The 16700-nt window shown below is 38.8% G+C and overlaps 1 protein-coding gene across 3 annotated transcripts; it reads left to right on the plus strand.

Annotated features, from left to right (window-relative positions):
- Positions 1 to 7: 7 nt before the first annotated feature.
- On the plus strand, positions 8 to 16680 carry LOC143280574 (WD repeat-containing protein 18-like). Of its 3 annotated transcripts, XM_076585273.1 has the most exons (12): positions 118 to 159; positions 341 to 429; positions 1781 to 1972; positions 2597 to 2707; positions 4463 to 4593; positions 5515 to 5659; positions 7225 to 7368; positions 9156 to 9229; positions 10567 to 10703; positions 12640 to 12791; positions 13677 to 13739; positions 15602 to 16679. In XM_076585273.1, the coding sequence occupies exons 2-12, from the start codon at positions 406 to 408 to the stop codon at positions 15743 to 15745; spliced, it is 1317 nt and encodes a 438-aa protein (XP_076441388.1). In that variant the 5' UTR covers positions 118 to 159; positions 341 to 405; the 3' UTR covers positions 15746 to 16679. The 3 variants fall into 3 exon arrangements, with proteins under 3 accessions (XP_076441387.1, XP_076441388.1, XP_076441390.1); XM_076585272.1 differs by lacking the exon at positions 341 to 429 and having other exon boundaries at positions 8 to 159; positions 15602 to 16680; XM_076585275.1 differs by lacking the exon at positions 118 to 159 and having other exon boundaries at positions 262 to 429.
- The last annotated feature ends 20 nt before the right edge of the window (positions 16681 to 16700 follow it).

Genomic DNA, 16700 nt, shown 5'->3' on the forward strand with positions numbered 1-16700 from the left:
CGGTGAAATCAATCAGCTGGGCGCGACAGCGGAAACGTTCGAGCGTTGGAGCTTCGTTCCGGACATAGACACTAGATATTAGTGTCTATGTTCCGGATCAGTTGCAAGATAGTGTGTTCGTATCCTGGCCGGGCCGCAGTGCTCGATTTCGGAATTCGTGTAAGTTTACCCGCAAACACGGAAGGAAAAGGAGAATCTTTATCCACAAGGATGAAAAGAACCTAAACTTGTGTTTTTCTTCATCGTTTTACCCACAGCTCATAAATGCATTAGAAATCGTTTTGCCATTTGCCACTCTCTTGAAAAAGAATGATTGAACTTTGAAGATACTTTTATGTAGTTTCAGGGGAAGTAACAACCTGAAAGAGGAAATATAAGCTTCTGAAGTTACGTCCTCTTCCGAAAATGGCGACTGCTATGAACCACGAGGCAAGTAGAAGTAAACATGTATAGTAAACATTTTCTTTGCTGTTATTCTGGCAGAACAGTGCTTGTATACTGATATATTCCATTGCGTATTGATTGTTTTCCTTTTCTCGTCCACTAAGCTTACAGTTTGGATGTAGATACAGAAAAGGTATGTGCAGTACACACGTTGACTCAAGCCGTGAGTAAAAGTACTGAAAGTGCATCTTCTTCTTCTTCTCCTCTTTCTTCTTCTTTTGTTCTTCTTCTTAGTAGTAGTACTACTAGCAGTACTTACACTGCAGTATACACGACCAGCATCAGCTTATATGTCGAGTATAATTTCTGTGTGCCGTCGCACAAGTCAGCTATATAACCAGCGTTCTTTGACAGAGTATGGATTCCGTTAACTTTAACGTGAGAATTCGAAACGTGAGTATTAAAATTTAACAATTTGATGTTCGATATGATTTTCACACACACAAATAGGCAGCACATCTGTTGACATGGGAAACCACCACCGTTTCACCGATCAGGTGCTGCCTGAATCAAACACTTGACAGATGACTCGTATGTTCAAAGTCCAATGCTCTGGCAGTAGTACTAGTAGTGGTAGTAGTGGTAGAAGTAGTAGTAGTAGTGATAATATAGTAGTGCACACAACCAATGTCAACTTCTTGACGATTCTTGTCATGGTTGGTTCATGTTGAGTATTTCTGTGAAAGACTGAAATATGGCACAAGTCAATTATAACCCACCATACTTTGACACTGTATGGATTTCATTATCTTTAACGTGTGCATTTGTAACGTCAGTATTTGATCTTTGATATGATTTTCACACACACAGATGGGCTCAGGCATCAGCATGCCTGCACATCTGTTGACATGGGAGATATAACTTTTTACTTGCCAGATGCTGCCAGAATCAAACACAGGGCCCATACTGGCCACAGGTTAAGTCCAGTGCTCTGGTCATTCAGCTGGATCTGGGTGGTTTGTCAAAAGAAGCCACCACACCTTGAAGAAATAGATCAAGAGGATTCAGCTTGTACTGAAGAGTCATAACCAAATATAAGGCTTGCAATCAAAAGTAATTACTCATGTCTTGGAGCATGAACTTACACAAGCCAAATGCTGCCTGCCACATTTTATTGTTCATTACTTAGTACACAGGTGTAAGTTTGTTTTAGCAGGGTTTTGTTTAATTTGACCATTGTCCTAAACGTAAAACAAAAGGTTCTTTTTTGCATGCGTACAATCTTGTATATATATAACTAGGCGTATAAGAGATATGGTTACCAATTGGTACATTTTTTAAAGTACAGATTATTGATTTTGAATTAGATACAGATTGGTTTATTTACTGTCCACAGCTGTTAGTGGCCACCGAAGCTTCTGGCCAGCAGTGGAGCGTTGGCGTCTGGGACTTGCACACAGGCAGCAGTGTTCGAACCTGCAAAGGCCAGGCTGTGAAGGCACGATGTCTGTGTCTGCATTCAGGCCACACTGTCGTTGGAGCAGCTGATGGAAAGCCATTGCTTCAGCTCTGGCCTCTGGGCAAAATGGTTCGTGATTGTGCCAGACATATGTTGTTGTTTTTTTGTTGTTGTTTTTAGTGGAATGTGCTGTAAAAAAAAACAACAACAACAAGCAGAACAAAGTTTCATAACATTTTGAGAGTAGCATTTTACTTTTTTTGTGTGTGTGGTACATTTGAAAATTTTATAATTATGAGATTTAGAAACGCTGACATATATATATATAAGGAACAGAAAGTACAAACCATTTTTTCGGTGTAAAACTCAAGCCATTAAATTTTGTAAGGACCTCTAAAGACATGTAGTCCATTTTGATTTAGTTTAGAATTGGAAAATAATTTTTTTAATTTAATTCAATGTTTTTGAAAAACTGACAGGTTTCTGTTGTCATTGAAAAAGCTGTCCTTATTACTGGTGCATTTTTTTGTCAGTTGGTGATAAAACCTCTAAACCTCTATTTCCACCATACATGTTTGAATCAAAAACGTGATTCTGTGAAGTAAACAATGATCTTTCATATATTATAAATAAATAAATGTCTTTTTGAGGAGTGGGTTCGATTATTAAGTGACAAGTTTGAAATTATCTGTTCATCTTTTTTTTTTTTTTTTTCACCAATTTGTTTTATTTTGAGTATTATTTCATTTTCAGGATGAGAACCAACAAAAAATTGTGTGCCCAGGAACAGTATCTGCCCTTGCCACTTCACCAGATGGCTTATTTTGTGTTGCCAGTATTGGGGAGAAAATCTACATTTGGGAGGTTGGTACAAATGGTTATGGTGATGGTCATGTCTCTTTTATGATGTACCTATCTATGAAGGACTCGAGGAGACTAACAAATGCCATTAGAGAAGGAATGGAGTTTGACTTGAGGATGACAGTTTATTCTTACATTTCCCCTTTACTGCGGACTCAGTGTCAAACCATGTGCGTGTCAGTCTGAAGATGTATACAATGCAATTGCAAGTGCGTTTGTGTGTGTATGTATGTATGTCTGTCTGCCAGTCTGTCTCTGTGTGACTGTGTGTGTGTGAGATAGAGAGAGAGCGAGAGGGGGGTGTTGGGGGGGGTATTTTCCTCTGACTCAACTAATGTACATTTTGTTGTGAAGTCACACAAGAAATTAGTTTCCCAGTATGCAGTGACGCACTCTTGAACAATCAATGTCTGCTCTTACCATTTCACCTGATGGCTTATTTTGTTTTACCACTATTAGTGAGAAAAACTACCTTTGGGACTTTGGAAGTTGGTGCCAGTGGCTCATATGCCCCTTTGTATTTCTGAAATGGAAAAAAAGACTGTGGTGGTGTACATGTCACATGTGTGTTAGTATACTATGTATACACACACACACACACACACACACACACATATATATATATATAATATATATATATATATATATATATGAATGAATGAAAGGAAAATCTGTTGGACTGGCTTTATTACACTGGTCAACTTTTTAGTTTTGATAAAAGGTAACGTTTTGCTAGGGACCAGTAAATAAAAATATAAAAAAAGAAAAAAGAAAAGAAAGACACGAGAAAGCATATAGACTAAACATCTCATATCTTATTTTTAGTGACATCCTCTCTGTTGCAAATATAGTGGAGTGATGGCTTAGAGGTGACGCGTCCACCTAGGAAGCAAGAGAATCTGAGCGCGCTGGTTTGAATCACGGCTCAGCTGCCAATATTTTCTTCCCTTCCACTAGACCTTGAGTGGTGGTTTGGACGCTAGTCATTCAGATGAGACAATAAACTGAGGTCCCATGTACAGCATGCACTTAGTGCATGTAAAAGAACCCTCGGCAACAAAAGGGTTGTTCCTGGCAAAATTCTGTAGAAAAATCCACTTCGATAGGAAAAACAAATAAAACTGCATGCAGGAAAAAATACAAAAAAATGGGTGGCGCTCTCATTGTAGCGACGCGATCTCCCTGGGGAGAGCAGCCCGAATTTCACACAGAGAAATCTGTTGTGACAAAAAAGACAAAAATACAAATACAAATACTCAAGTAAAAGAAGACCTCTCTCACTTTCACAGTGTTCACAGGGCAGCAGTAACTTGGCTACCGTGCCTATCACCTTACGTACATGTTCCTCCATTACAAAACCAGTCGTCTCATTACATATCGTGTTGTGACAAGCTGATGAAAACAGAAACTTTCACTGGCTTGTACTTGTAGTCTGTAACCTACCACTGCCTGTCCCCACTGCTGAGCAAATGGATAAATGTTTATACTTTTATAGTCCAAGGGATAAGGGTTGACCAGTGATAAGATTCTGTGAGACAGAGAACTACACACACCACTAGAGTTAGATAATATTAACCAAACTGGATTTGTGTCAGAGTACTTTCCTTACATTTTGTGAAGATTGTTTAATGTGAGGTTTCTATGATTTGAAAAAGGTGAAAATGTTACAGTAAATATTTTAAAAATGTCCACTGTAGATGAGCGAAACCAGATTTATGTATTATTTCTTTAATGTTAATGAACTTTTGTTTTGCACAGATGACTGCAGGCAATTTGGTGGGTCTTCTGAGCAATTTTGATGAAGTGCTGAAGATCCAGTTTACTGATGATGGCAGCCACTTTGTTGTTGGCACAGTCGGTGGAATGGTGAAGATTTGGAATTTTGCAAAGTGAGTCCTTCACAACCATTATAGTTTTCAGTGATCTCTGCTATATAGTGATACTCCATTTGAGTATTGATGACTGAGAGAGGACATTTATACTTTGTTGTTAGATCTGTTATTCATTATTGGGTAACTTGGTCATTAGATCTAGTTCATTAATGCACAACATTTTACTGCATTTATATGTGTGCCTGACAGAAAGTGAAGATGAAATATTCAGTGGAGTGATGGCCTAGAGGTAACGCGTCCGCCTAGGAAGCGAGAGAATCTGAGCGTGCTGGTTCGAATCACAGCTCAGCCGCCGATATTTTCTCCCCCTCTACTAGACCTTTAATGGTGGTCTGGATGCTAGTCATTTGGATGAGACGATAAACCGAGGTCTTAGCGCACGTAAAAGAATCCCATGGCAACAAAAGGGTTGTTCCTGGCAAAATTCTGTAGAAAAATCCACTGTGATAGGAAAAACAAATAAAACTGCACGCAGGCAAAAATACAAAAAAATGGGTGGCGCTATAGTGTAGCAACGCACTCTCCCTTTGGAGAACGGCCCGAATTTCACACAGAGAAATCTGTTGTGATTTAAAAGAAATACAAATACAAATAGTACATCCACCTGCACGCCACTTGTTTTTTATAAGTGTGCATGTGTGACAGAGACACAGAGATGCAATGAGGGTACGAACTGACTGTATAAAGGAACAAGGTTTTGTGAACAGAGAGACTGTTCTGCACCTAGCGTTCTTACAGTGTGATGTGGTGGTTTGTCCTTCATTATCCAGAGAAGAGTTTTTCATTTTTGCCATTCATTGATGAAACTGAAGGTGGTTCAGCAACCCCAGTCATGTGATACATTATGTTCTCATATGCGTACAGGTGTCATCTGTTGTGAAATTATGTGCGTATGATATTTTGTTCCCCCCCTCTCAGTGCGGTGAGTTCAGGACTGGGTGCCAGCAGACGCACACCCCGGAGAGTGATCACCGCCCATGTCCAGGATATGACGGACATGCATGTCGGCAGTGGGGGACCGGCGGCCAGAGTGGTCACTGCCTCCGAGGATCACACCTGCAAGGTCGGCAAGGAATTGAGTCATGTGTATCTGTTGTTATCTTTATCACAGGTTCTACTGTCCTGTCACCATTTTGCTCTCAGCGAGAGCCGGTCCACATTAAAAAAAATTTTTTTTGAAACAAAAATCAGTTTGGGAGCACACACTACCTACCTTGAAGTGTAGTGTGTAGCAGTTTCCACTTTGCTTCATTTTGAAACTGAAGCTTAGTAAAGTTAAGTTCATTTAGAAATAGCATTTAAAAAAAAAAAAAAACTGTTACAAATAATGATGCATGTGTGTGTGTGTGATTATTAGTTTGAGCATTATTATGTGAATAGCAAGCATAGAGTGTCATTTGTAATGTTATTGAGGAAATTATGGACCTGCTCACCTCTGATGATTTCCAACTAGGAATTACATAAAGTATAAAGAATGGAGACACCTGAAAAAATATTTGTACTACTTTGTCATAGAGTAGAATCCCTTTTAGCACTGCTAAAGATAATCCAGTTGTTTTGATTCACTTTGTCTGAAGTCTTCTTTTTTTTTCTTCTTTTTTTTTTTTTTATAGATATACTTGCATATTTGTTCAGCATACTACATTAGCCACTTGGTATATTATTTATATCCTGCCGAATGTATCTGTCTGAATTCTTCTTCTTCTTCATTCTTGGGCTGCAACTCCCATGCTTTTACATGTATGACTGTTTTTACCCAGCCATGTAGGCAGCCATACTCTGTTTTCAGGGATGTGCATGCTGGGTATGTTTCTTGTTTCCATAACCCACAGAACGCTGACGTGGATTACAGGGTCTTTAACGCGCGTATTTGATCCTCTGCTTGCGTATACACACAAAGGGGGTTCAGGCACAAGATGGTCTGCACATATGTTGACCTGGGAGATCGGAAAAAATCTCCACCCTTTACCCACCAAGCGCCATTACTGAGATTCAAACCCGGGACTCTCAGATTGAAAGTCCAACACTTCAACCACTAGGTTGTTAAACCCGTCTCTGTTTGAATAAAGCATCATGTGATAAATCGTTGGCAAACGTTCGGATAGTGTCACAAATTCCGCTTTTGTTTCCAGATTTTGAACAGACAGCAGAGTGTTGAGTCTAATAAAGCATGCTGACAGGAGGACATTTTCTGTTAGTTTGTGGTGTTTTGCTCAGAGATGAAAAAACCGGTCCTCAAGGAGTAGAATGGTCATCAGCAGAGTATGGCTGCTTACACTTGTACTGCTGTTGAATAAAGTGGAAATAAAGCAAGCACTACCATGTGTATTTTCATTTAGAACCTCTCAGAATTCAGGAACTGTGATATCACATGATCAGTGTACAGAAAATAGTCTTTAGTCTTTTTTTTCTCTCTCTCTTTTAGGGGGAGGGTACAGGGGTAGGGTGGGGATATGATCTTTTTCCAGCCCAGGTTTTATTTGTTATGAAAGTTTACTTTTCAGGTGGCAGGTTTGAAAATCTGAATGTATATAGTACAAACATTATTATTGATTTGCTCATGTTTTTTTTATATGGATTGTCTTCCTCTGTATTCATTTTTATATATATTTGTGGTTTGATTTTCAGTTGTGGGACATGATAAGCGGTAACCTAATTCGAACGGTAGTTTTTGAGAAAACTGCGTCTGCTGTGATCATGGATACGCCAGAGAACTACCTGATCGCAGGATTGAAGTCAGGCCTTATATTATGCTGTCCATTATATGGCCAGGTATGAGGATGGTTTTGTTTGTTGGTTTGTTTTCTTCATCTCTTGAAAAAGAGTTCTGCTTTGAAATCCCACCCAAATACCCCCCCCCCCCCCCAACCCTCCCAAACCATTAGAAGATGCAGTAAATGCAACAAAACAGATCATACCAAAATTAAAAGCATAGCACAAAAGTTTCGTAAATGCATACACGCACATACACGCTCACCTACAATATTGTGTATTAACCACACACACATGGCCTACACTTAATTTTGTCACCAAATTAAAGCACAAGAAATGTACTCAAAAGTGTAAAAAAATCTCTTTTCCACACATGACGTTATTTATTATTACACACACACACACACACACAAACACACACTCACACACACACACACACACACACACACACACACACACACATACTTGCAAAAATGTCACTGTTATGCTCTTCCTTCACTGATGTTAGTCGAGGGTACAATTCACAGCACAGTTTTGTCGGTCTTTACACAGGGACACGGAAGAATTAGATCCAGTGAAGAACACTGAAACAAAAAGCAATCAGTCTCGGGCACTCTTTCTCCATGAAGACACAGGACATGACGATTAACCATGACACAGCTTCTTGATCTTCACAAGAGGGGAACAAGAAATAATTGGAACTGAAAAATCTCATCGGTCCTTTTTTTTGTGTGTGTGTGTGTGACAAAAAAAAAACATGTAGAAAACAAATGCCATGTACACGGATGACCAAACTTTAAAGCTTCAACCTTTCAAAAGAAAGTTACATGTACAGCAGTACACAATCTGATTAAAACCAACAACTGTTTAGACTGACCCTGTCTTTGTCTGTCTATCCATGACGCAAGCAGTAAATTGTCTTGCTGTTTTTTTATGTTTTATATGTTTTGTGTGGCTGTGTTTTTATTTGTTCTTGTTCTTGTTGTTCTAATGTTGCTTATAGTCCAGCTGACTGCACAGGGCCTTATCAGGACTGTCAAACCATACACAGGCTCCACCGCATCAACACAAAGCTGTCACATCTACAAAAAAAACACCAAGACAAACCCACAAAACACAACTCGACAGTGTCCCAACCATTTAGCTCCTTAGGGCAAACAAGACTAGGCCATGCTGAGGACACCAGCCCTTCCGCTTAATTTACCATCCAAAGATTACAAAAAATCGTGAAAAAGGAAAAAAAAACAATGCGTCAAAGCAATACATAAAAAAGGTTATACAGGCAAATAACGCTGCAGAATGGACAGCTAGTGCCCATCCCAGTGTTTACATCTCACTACCCAATCGCCAGAGCAAAACAGCACAGATAGTACATCATAGACTATGGAAAAGAGAAAAAAAGTGTCAAGGCTTCCTTGAAAAAAGAAAGGGGAATGGACTGGGAAGGCAGAAAAAGGAGACAACAGTGAAGATAGAAAAAAAAAGACAGAAACAAAGAGAGTTACAGAAAAGAGGAAATTTCTAGCACAGAATTTCCAGAAGGCAGGGATGCTATTTATACTGAAAGACCCCCGGCATCCCCACGGGGGAGTGTTTTTATTCAAGAGGAAGAAAGAATGAATGCAGACACTATATAGTTCTGGATATTTTATAATTATTGATATCAATGAATATGGTTGAGTGTTTGCAAGCATGTAATTTTTTTGTTTTGTTTTTTATTGTTTCTGACATTCATCTTTCGTATCTTAATGTGGTTAGTGTTTGCAAGCATGTAGTTGTTTGTTGTTGGGTTGTTTTTTTTTTGTTTTTTTGTTTCTGACATTCATCTTTTGTATCTTATGTTTCAGATCTCACAGACTGAATTGTTTGTCTCAAAAGATGCAACAAATGCTGGGGAGTTTGTTTTGGGAGAAGATTGTGGGTGAGTTTTATTATAGAAGTAACATTAGACTCACAGGCATGAAAGTAAAAGTGTGTCACTGTAATCATGTCATTGTGCTTGTGCATCTCACTTGTGTGTGTCTTCATGGAAAGCAACAATAATGCTAGTATTTTCAGCAGTTACAGTTACTCAAGAGATTATTTTTATAGGTTTGTAGGAAGTGCTCAAGAAATTATTTTTTCTAAGTTTGTATGGAAACAGGTACAGGGGTGCATGTGTACTGGGTGCTCTGGGATTTTTTTTTTTTTTTTTCAAAAGTCAATACCAAATCATTTCCTGATTCATAAAGTCATTTGAGTGCTTTCTAGTTTGTTCAGTTTCATCAAGTTATAGTTTTTGAAACAGGGTGCTATACATTTCTGGTACTTGATTTAAACAAAATAAAACTGAAACAAACTAACAAAAAATGATAAGAGAAAATGTAATTTGCATGGACTTTTGCAACAAAGGTATTGTGTTCCCCCCCAAGTTCCAGGTAATTATTCTTGATGCAAGAGGAGGATTGAAAGAACGGCTAAACAGTCACTGTTGTTCTTTTTTCATCTTGCCTCATCTTTTAGTTTCATTCAACTTTTTTCTTCCAAATCAGAACGTTTCTGTTTTTAAGTTTACATTTCTAGCAAATCAGAAAGACTGGGATGGATGTGTAGAAACTGAAACTAAGACTCCAAAATGCTTTGAATGAACCAAAAGAGCCTCGCTGACAGAACTTATGTTGTTAAACCAGTTGAGGTGACTTATGAAAAACTTCCCGCAGGTTGCGTGAGTACAACATGTGGTGGATTCCTTATCACACTCAGATCTTAGAAGGCACATCTCCAGATAGCTTCAAGTGCAAACAGTGGAACTACTGCTTATGTATAACAGTGTGATTTCACTTTTCTTGGTTCTGGGAGTTGTTCTGCCTTGAACTTATCACTCATGTTTGTGTGTGTGAATATGCATGTGCAAACACACACTTTCTTTATTACTTTCTCAATACTTCCTTCTCATTTTAACTTTTTTCGCCAGTCTCATTGCTGTTTTAGTTTTGTTTTTAATGTGAAATTGGTGATTTGGTTTGAGCAGTAAGTGTGTGGATGTTGTCTTTATCCTGTACTTGTGAATGTGTGCCTGGGTCACAGCAAATTCCTGGCGTTTTGTTACTTGGCAATGAACTGTCTGTGGTCGATTTTTTGTGTGGGTGTGCACACTTTGTGTGTGCTATTGTTTAATTTGTGTGTGTGTGTGTGTGTGTGACAGTGTGTGTGACAGTGTGTGTGTGTGTGTGTGTGTGTACACATATACATTGAATTTTGTGTACATCCTTTTTCAAGGCCCAGTACAGAAGGAGAAATCACGTGTCTGGCATTGTCCAGCGACTGCAGGCACTTGGTGTCTGGTTCAAGGGATGGTAATGTGCGAGTCTGGAACTTGGAGCAAAGAAGCTGTTCCACGTCTATTCCTCTCTCAGGTAATCATCACTGTAAACCTTGAATCAGAAATGGAAAGGAGAAAGTCTCCAAAGGTAAAATCAGATTACGAAAAAAAAACACAACTAAAGTGTGATGAAAAATACATATTGAAATTCTGTGTAAAATAAAAGACAGTAAACATCTCTCCCCCCCCCCCTTTCTTTTGTACTTTTGTTGTTGCATAAATAGCAAAAACAGCATCAGAAACATCACTGGAAAAAACAACAACAAACCATTAACAAAAACTGAAGTGTTTCGGAATATGTTTGTTTTCCAGGGGTCTCTCGGAAAAGTAACAAACAAACAAACAAACAAACAAAAAAGCATCAGGAGATACATATTTATGCGTAAGCATTATAAACAAAATGAAGTATATTGTTTTGTTTTGCATTGGTGAAAACAGAGCCACAGACTCTTTATTTAATTCTAAGAAGAAAAACAAAAATAATACTTACCTTGAAAAACAAAAAAACAACAAACAAATATTGACAGACTGCCTTCATGGCACAGTGGAATTGGCAATAAAAAACCATAATAAACAAAATGAACTATATTGTTTTGTTTTGCATTGATGAAAACACAGCCACAGTCTCTTGATTATATTCTTCCCTTCACTGGCTCCCCATTCACATAGGAATAAAATACAAACTCTGAGTCCTGTGTCACTTTACTTTATTTCGTATAGAATATCAGAATACTTTACTGATTCTTGTCCTGTCTATCTTTTGAATATAATTTCTTTCTATTAAGCATCCAGACTACTCCGTTCTTCAAATGGCATGCACACACTTTGTATTCCAAAACTTATGGCAAACGTTCTTTTTCTTTTGTTGCACCCAAACAGTGGATTTAACTACTCTCACACCTTCATCACATCCCAACACCCACATTCATACTGTATTTTTCTCAGTAAAAGGAGGAGTTTGTATTATACTCCATGTTTGGTGATTCATATACTTACCATGTCAAACTGATGCAAGCTAGGCCAATCGGTTTGCTCTGCTTGGCCAAATTTTGCGCGGCTAACAGTGAAAAGACGACCCGTCATGCCCGGTCCGCTTGTGCAATCTGATCACTGGGTGTGCTCTGTGTAGATTTCTATGTATTTGTGATTCTTTGGTGTAATTTTTGTGATGCATGGTTCCTTGGTGTATATTTTGACTATGGTGAATGTGGTGTATTTATTTTGCTGTGATTTGGGCGTTTGTGATGTGAGACTGTGATATTGCCAGTGTTAATTTTTTGTGTATACTTTTATGCCACATATTCTTGAATTTGTGTATTTTATTGTAAAGTGCTGAGTCCCCTTTCAGATGGAATACTGCTCTATATAAGCCTTCGTTTTAATATTATTGTTATATTCTCCTCTCAAAAGAAAATGCTTACCTTAAAGAAACAACTGGAAAATATTAACAGTGTGTCTTTATGCATAGTGCAATGGGAAGTATGAGGTGACCATTACACAGATTGCAATGGAAAATACAAGACTACCTTTACACAGAATGCAATGGGAAATAACAAGCTTTTTCAAAAGGGAAACATACTGGAATATAAGTGTGAGGTGACAAGCAACATATTGGTAAGTGTACTGTTGTTGTCTCATTCGTCATTTATCAGATGGATTCCCCCGTCTCCTCGACGAAGGCGCCAGTACGTCGCAGGTCCTCCAGTCCTCCGTAGAGCTTCCAGGCCACTGGGATTGGGTCGGGCCAGGTTTTCTCTCGGAGTGCTAGGTGGAGTGGGCAGGACTGCAGCAGATGTTCTGTTGTCTGGCTGCCTGTTCTGCAGGGGCACTGCTCTGTGTCGCCGATACGGAGTGTACTGTTCAAAAGCAAACATTTTGAGATGGATGGATGCAAGTGGCCCAGGGTTGTTGGAATGTCTTTAAGAATGATCAACAGTGTTTGAACACAGCACCCTCTGGTGTTTTCACAGATGTTGTGGGGAATGTGATGGTGGTTCCGCCAATCGCGCAAATCCCCACCGCAGTGCACCATCGTCCCCCTATCAGCTTTAAACAACAAACTGCCAGCATGGAGGATGGGAGAGGCATGACATTCAATGTCACTATTTCAGACACTTCTGAGGTAAATTTTTTTTGTTCTTGTGTGCTGTCCTGTCAGGTACAAGATTCCTCAGACTACAGTCTGAAAAGAGGCTAAGAAATGAGTTAGAAAGTAGCATACTTCTCTCACACTTCTGCATGTAACAGAGGTGGTGTTTCAGAATGAAACAGAAAACTTCAGTCTCATCTCTGGCTACGAAAAGAAATGAGTCAGTTCAGTGTTTGGTGTTTGTGTATGTGTGTCTGGGGGTGGGGGTGGGGAGGAGAGTGTATATTCCCTGTATTGTTACTTTATGATTTGAAATAAAAACATTACATCTTAGTCATTTGGATGAGACGATAAACTGAGGTCCCATGTGCAGCATGCAGTTAACACACGTAAAAGAACCCATGGCAACAAAAGGGTTGTTCCTGGCAAAATTCTGTAGAAAAATCCACTTCGATAGGAAAAACAAATATAACTGCACGCAGGAAAAAATACCAAAAAAAAGAAAAAAAGAGTGGCGCTGTAGTGTAGCGACGCGCTCTCCATGGGCAGAGCAGCCTGAATTTCACACAGAGAAATCTGTTGTGATAAAAAGAAATACAAATACTTTTAAGAAAGTTTGTTGAGGCATTTATTGTTGTAAGCATTCAGGTATATTTTGTTGTAGATGATTTAGAGAAATGATTGAAATACATGAATCTGTATGTGCACAGTCACTGGATAGATGAATCACAAATTAGTTTGTTGAACTTCATAGTTTTATGCACATCCAATTATGCACACATGCTTGTGACATCTAGAATTTCATAAGAGATGATTCTGAAACCAAAATGTCTTTTTGTAAGAGGATTGTTATCAGTCGCCCTGCTTTTGTAAACAGTCTGTGGAGAGTGAACTCTTAACCTTTTCTTTTGGTGTCAGCTGCCAGTTCCAGACTTCAGTGCAGACATAGCCAAGATGCTGAGACTGGATTCGACACTGGAGGTAAGTGGAAAAAGCTCAAAATGTGGAACTTTGTGTTGCTGGCATAATTTCAGTTGCTGTGTTTGTGTGATTGGTGAATGGGTGATTTGGTGAGCAGTGTAGTTGTGATGAGCAGAGTGGTTGAGTTTGGATCATAACTCAACTTGCTGTGGACAAAGGGCATGATTGGAGCCCTACTGTTTTCGACCATTTCAGATGAAGGATCCTGATCGGAGCCTTAGATAGTTTTTGGAGTGGCACCTAATTTGCATAATGACATTATAAGCTAAGAATAACTTAACTGACCTTTCCACTCTCCACTGCTACCAATAAATGCAGAGTGTGTTGCTCTGCTTGCAAGCAGGAGGGTTATTTTCGCGGTGACTGGTTCATGTGAACAGTGCATGTCAACAACGGCAACGGACCCAGTTTCATCTGTCACAAGGCAGACAACAGAATTATACAAAGGGGCCTTATCGTGGCTATATAACATTATGCACTTAATCTGTTTCAGACTCTTTATGCTTTCTTGGATTCGTTTACAAGTCATCAAAGAATATGGTTATTTTCATCATCCCACTGAATTATAGCGCAAGAAGGGAGGAAGTTTTATATTTTGTCCCCAACTAATTCATTGTGTTACTGATAAGTTTGGAAGTTTTCAGTTCATAAATTTGTTTTTTAGCGATTTTATTTCTTACCCATACAAATGGGTCGTTTAATGGGGAAAGTCAGGGGAGCTAACTGGCAGTACAAAGTGAGTTAAGAATTGTCATTATTGCTGTGTACTGAATGTGTGTCTGTGTACTGAGGGTTTGCATATGCTGGTCTTGTAAGCATGGGTCTGCCATTGGGTTTTGACTATTGAAATACAGATTTGTCAGTTTCGTTTCATTGGTATATTGAGAGCTGTCTCTGCAGCTTTAAAATCATGTAGTATTTGCAGGGAAAGTTGTTGTTCATTGTGAATGAAATTTGCTGAAAAACGAAAAGGAGTTGACCCGGGTTCCTTCCATTTCGTGTTTGTACAGATAAGTTTCTGGACACTGCTGTGGAAAGTATTGATGTGACTTATGAAAGAGCACTTCAGACGTTTTCTCCGCATAGGTGGATAGTAGTTTGCACAGGACAGGAATGTCAGACCCTGCCGGAGTCTGCACTAGTTGGGTCACAGTTAAGTATGTGTAATTAAAGAGCACTTCAAACTATGGAATTAGGAATATTCCTCTGTCAGACAGTGAATCTGTCATTAAGTGTTGATGACTGGCTTGATTCTGTCTGCCGACTTTTCCAACATAAACTCAGGATTCGCCTTATACATATATGTGCATGTGTATTGTGATAGCAGTTCAGCTCATAACAAGAAGAACAACATGTAAACTGTCAAAATGAAGCTTTCCAATCATATTTTGTAGTTTCCTTGCTGCTGTTAAATATAGCTTGCAAATAATCGTTTTTTTTATTACTTATCAGCAGTATGCACTTACACACACATGCACACACGTGCATACATGGGTGTGAGAGTGTGTTTGTGTTTCCTTATTGATGTTAAAATGAAGCTTATAAATCATTATCATTTATTACCTGTCAGTACTGTTCTACTCATTCCTGAAGTTTTTAGGTATGTGAATGAATTTCACAATCAGTTTTGTGTGATAAGTCAGTTGTGTATGGTTGCTGTCTTAATTAGACGTGAAGAAAATCTTGCATATTTGAAAGCGAAACTACCGCTCAAAATATTACGGTCACATAACCATGTCCTAGCCACATGACAGCATCTTGATCACAATAACTGAGAACATCCATACATCTTTTCTTCAAAATAAAAAGGGCTGGCAACTGTACACGTGTAAAGTATTAGCACTGTTAATGTCTGTGTGCAGCGGAGAAAGGAGGACAGTGAGGAGCCGATGGACACGACAGACAAAATCAGCGCTCTGGAGAGAGAGATTGCCTACCTCAAACAACTCAACAAAGACCTGACCCAGCAAGCTGCAGCTCCTGACAAGGATAAAAGCACAACATAGAGGACATTCAAAGAAATAGATATGTTGTTGTTCAGTTTGTGTGTGAAGGGGTATGTGTGTGTGTGTGTGTGTGCATGCATGCATGCAGGCTTGTGGAGAGATACAAGAGAAACGTGTTATAAAATGTTCACAGAATCTGAGTGTTCGTGTGTTTTTTTGTATGAGAACATATATAAAAAGATAGAGAACAGAGAGATTTATGCGAAATAAATGTATGACTGATAATTGTCTTCCTATTAGTAAAGTGCTTTTTTTGTATGAGAACATATATAGAAAGATAGAGAACAGAGAGATTTATGTGAAATAAATGCATGATTGATAGTTGTCTGCCTATTAGTGTAATGCGCATAAATTTTCCTTGTTAATCAAAATGTTCAGAGCCTTGTCTCTAGTGAGATTAAAATGAAATAGAAAATTTGAGGTGCAGAGAGGAGGTAATAAAGTAAGGGAGGTAACTAGCCGCACCTTCTTTTAATTAATCATACCTATTTTAGTGGGCTAGTTGTTAGCACATAAAAGGAATCGGACCCATTCTTTCTGGAATCTGCACCAGTGGGTCATGGTATGGTGTATGTAATTGAATAGAAAATTTGAGGTGAATGGCATTTTAGCATAAACTGCTGGCAACTTTAGGTCTTTTGACAGTTGCATGTTTGTTTTGTAAGTCCAGCAAGTTCTGTTGGCATTGACTCACTGATTCATTGTAACAGACCACAGTTCGGTTCGTTCCTCTGCATACTATTTAAGTTTGACAATTTACTGTAACCCCAAGTATTGGTATTTTGCAGCAAGTTGTCAAGAAGTCCTAGTTTTGAAGTATTAATTCTAGTCATTGATTATGGACCAGTGAGTAAAGATCCCATCGGCACAACTACACCACTGAAGTGACTTAGCAACCATGTAGGGCCTCTTTCATAGGGCCTCTTTCAATGCATGGTCACACAGCAGACTTTCG

Source organism: Babylonia areolata, chromosome 3 (genome assembly GCF_041734735.1).
Source record: "Babylonia areolata isolate BAREFJ2019XMU chromosome 3, ASM4173473v1, whole genome shotgun sequence".
NCBI lineage: Eukaryota > Metazoa > Mollusca > Gastropoda > Neogastropoda > Buccinidae > Babylonia > Babylonia areolata.

Bases quoted from the DNA above. Each gene is read 5' to 3' on its own strand.
- LOC143280574 (XM_076585272.1), top strand. From the start codon at position 88: ATGTTCCGGATCAGTTGCAAGATAGTGTGTTCGTATCCTGGCCGGGCC. The intron at 1,973-2,596 runs GTTCGTGATTGT...TTTCATTTTCAG, and splicing joins TCTGGCCTCTGGGCAAAATG to GATGAGAACCAACAAAAAAT. The intron at 7,369-9,155 runs GTATGAGGATGG...CTTATGTTTCAG, and splicing joins GCTGTCCATTATATGGCCAG to ATCTCACAGACTGAATTGTT.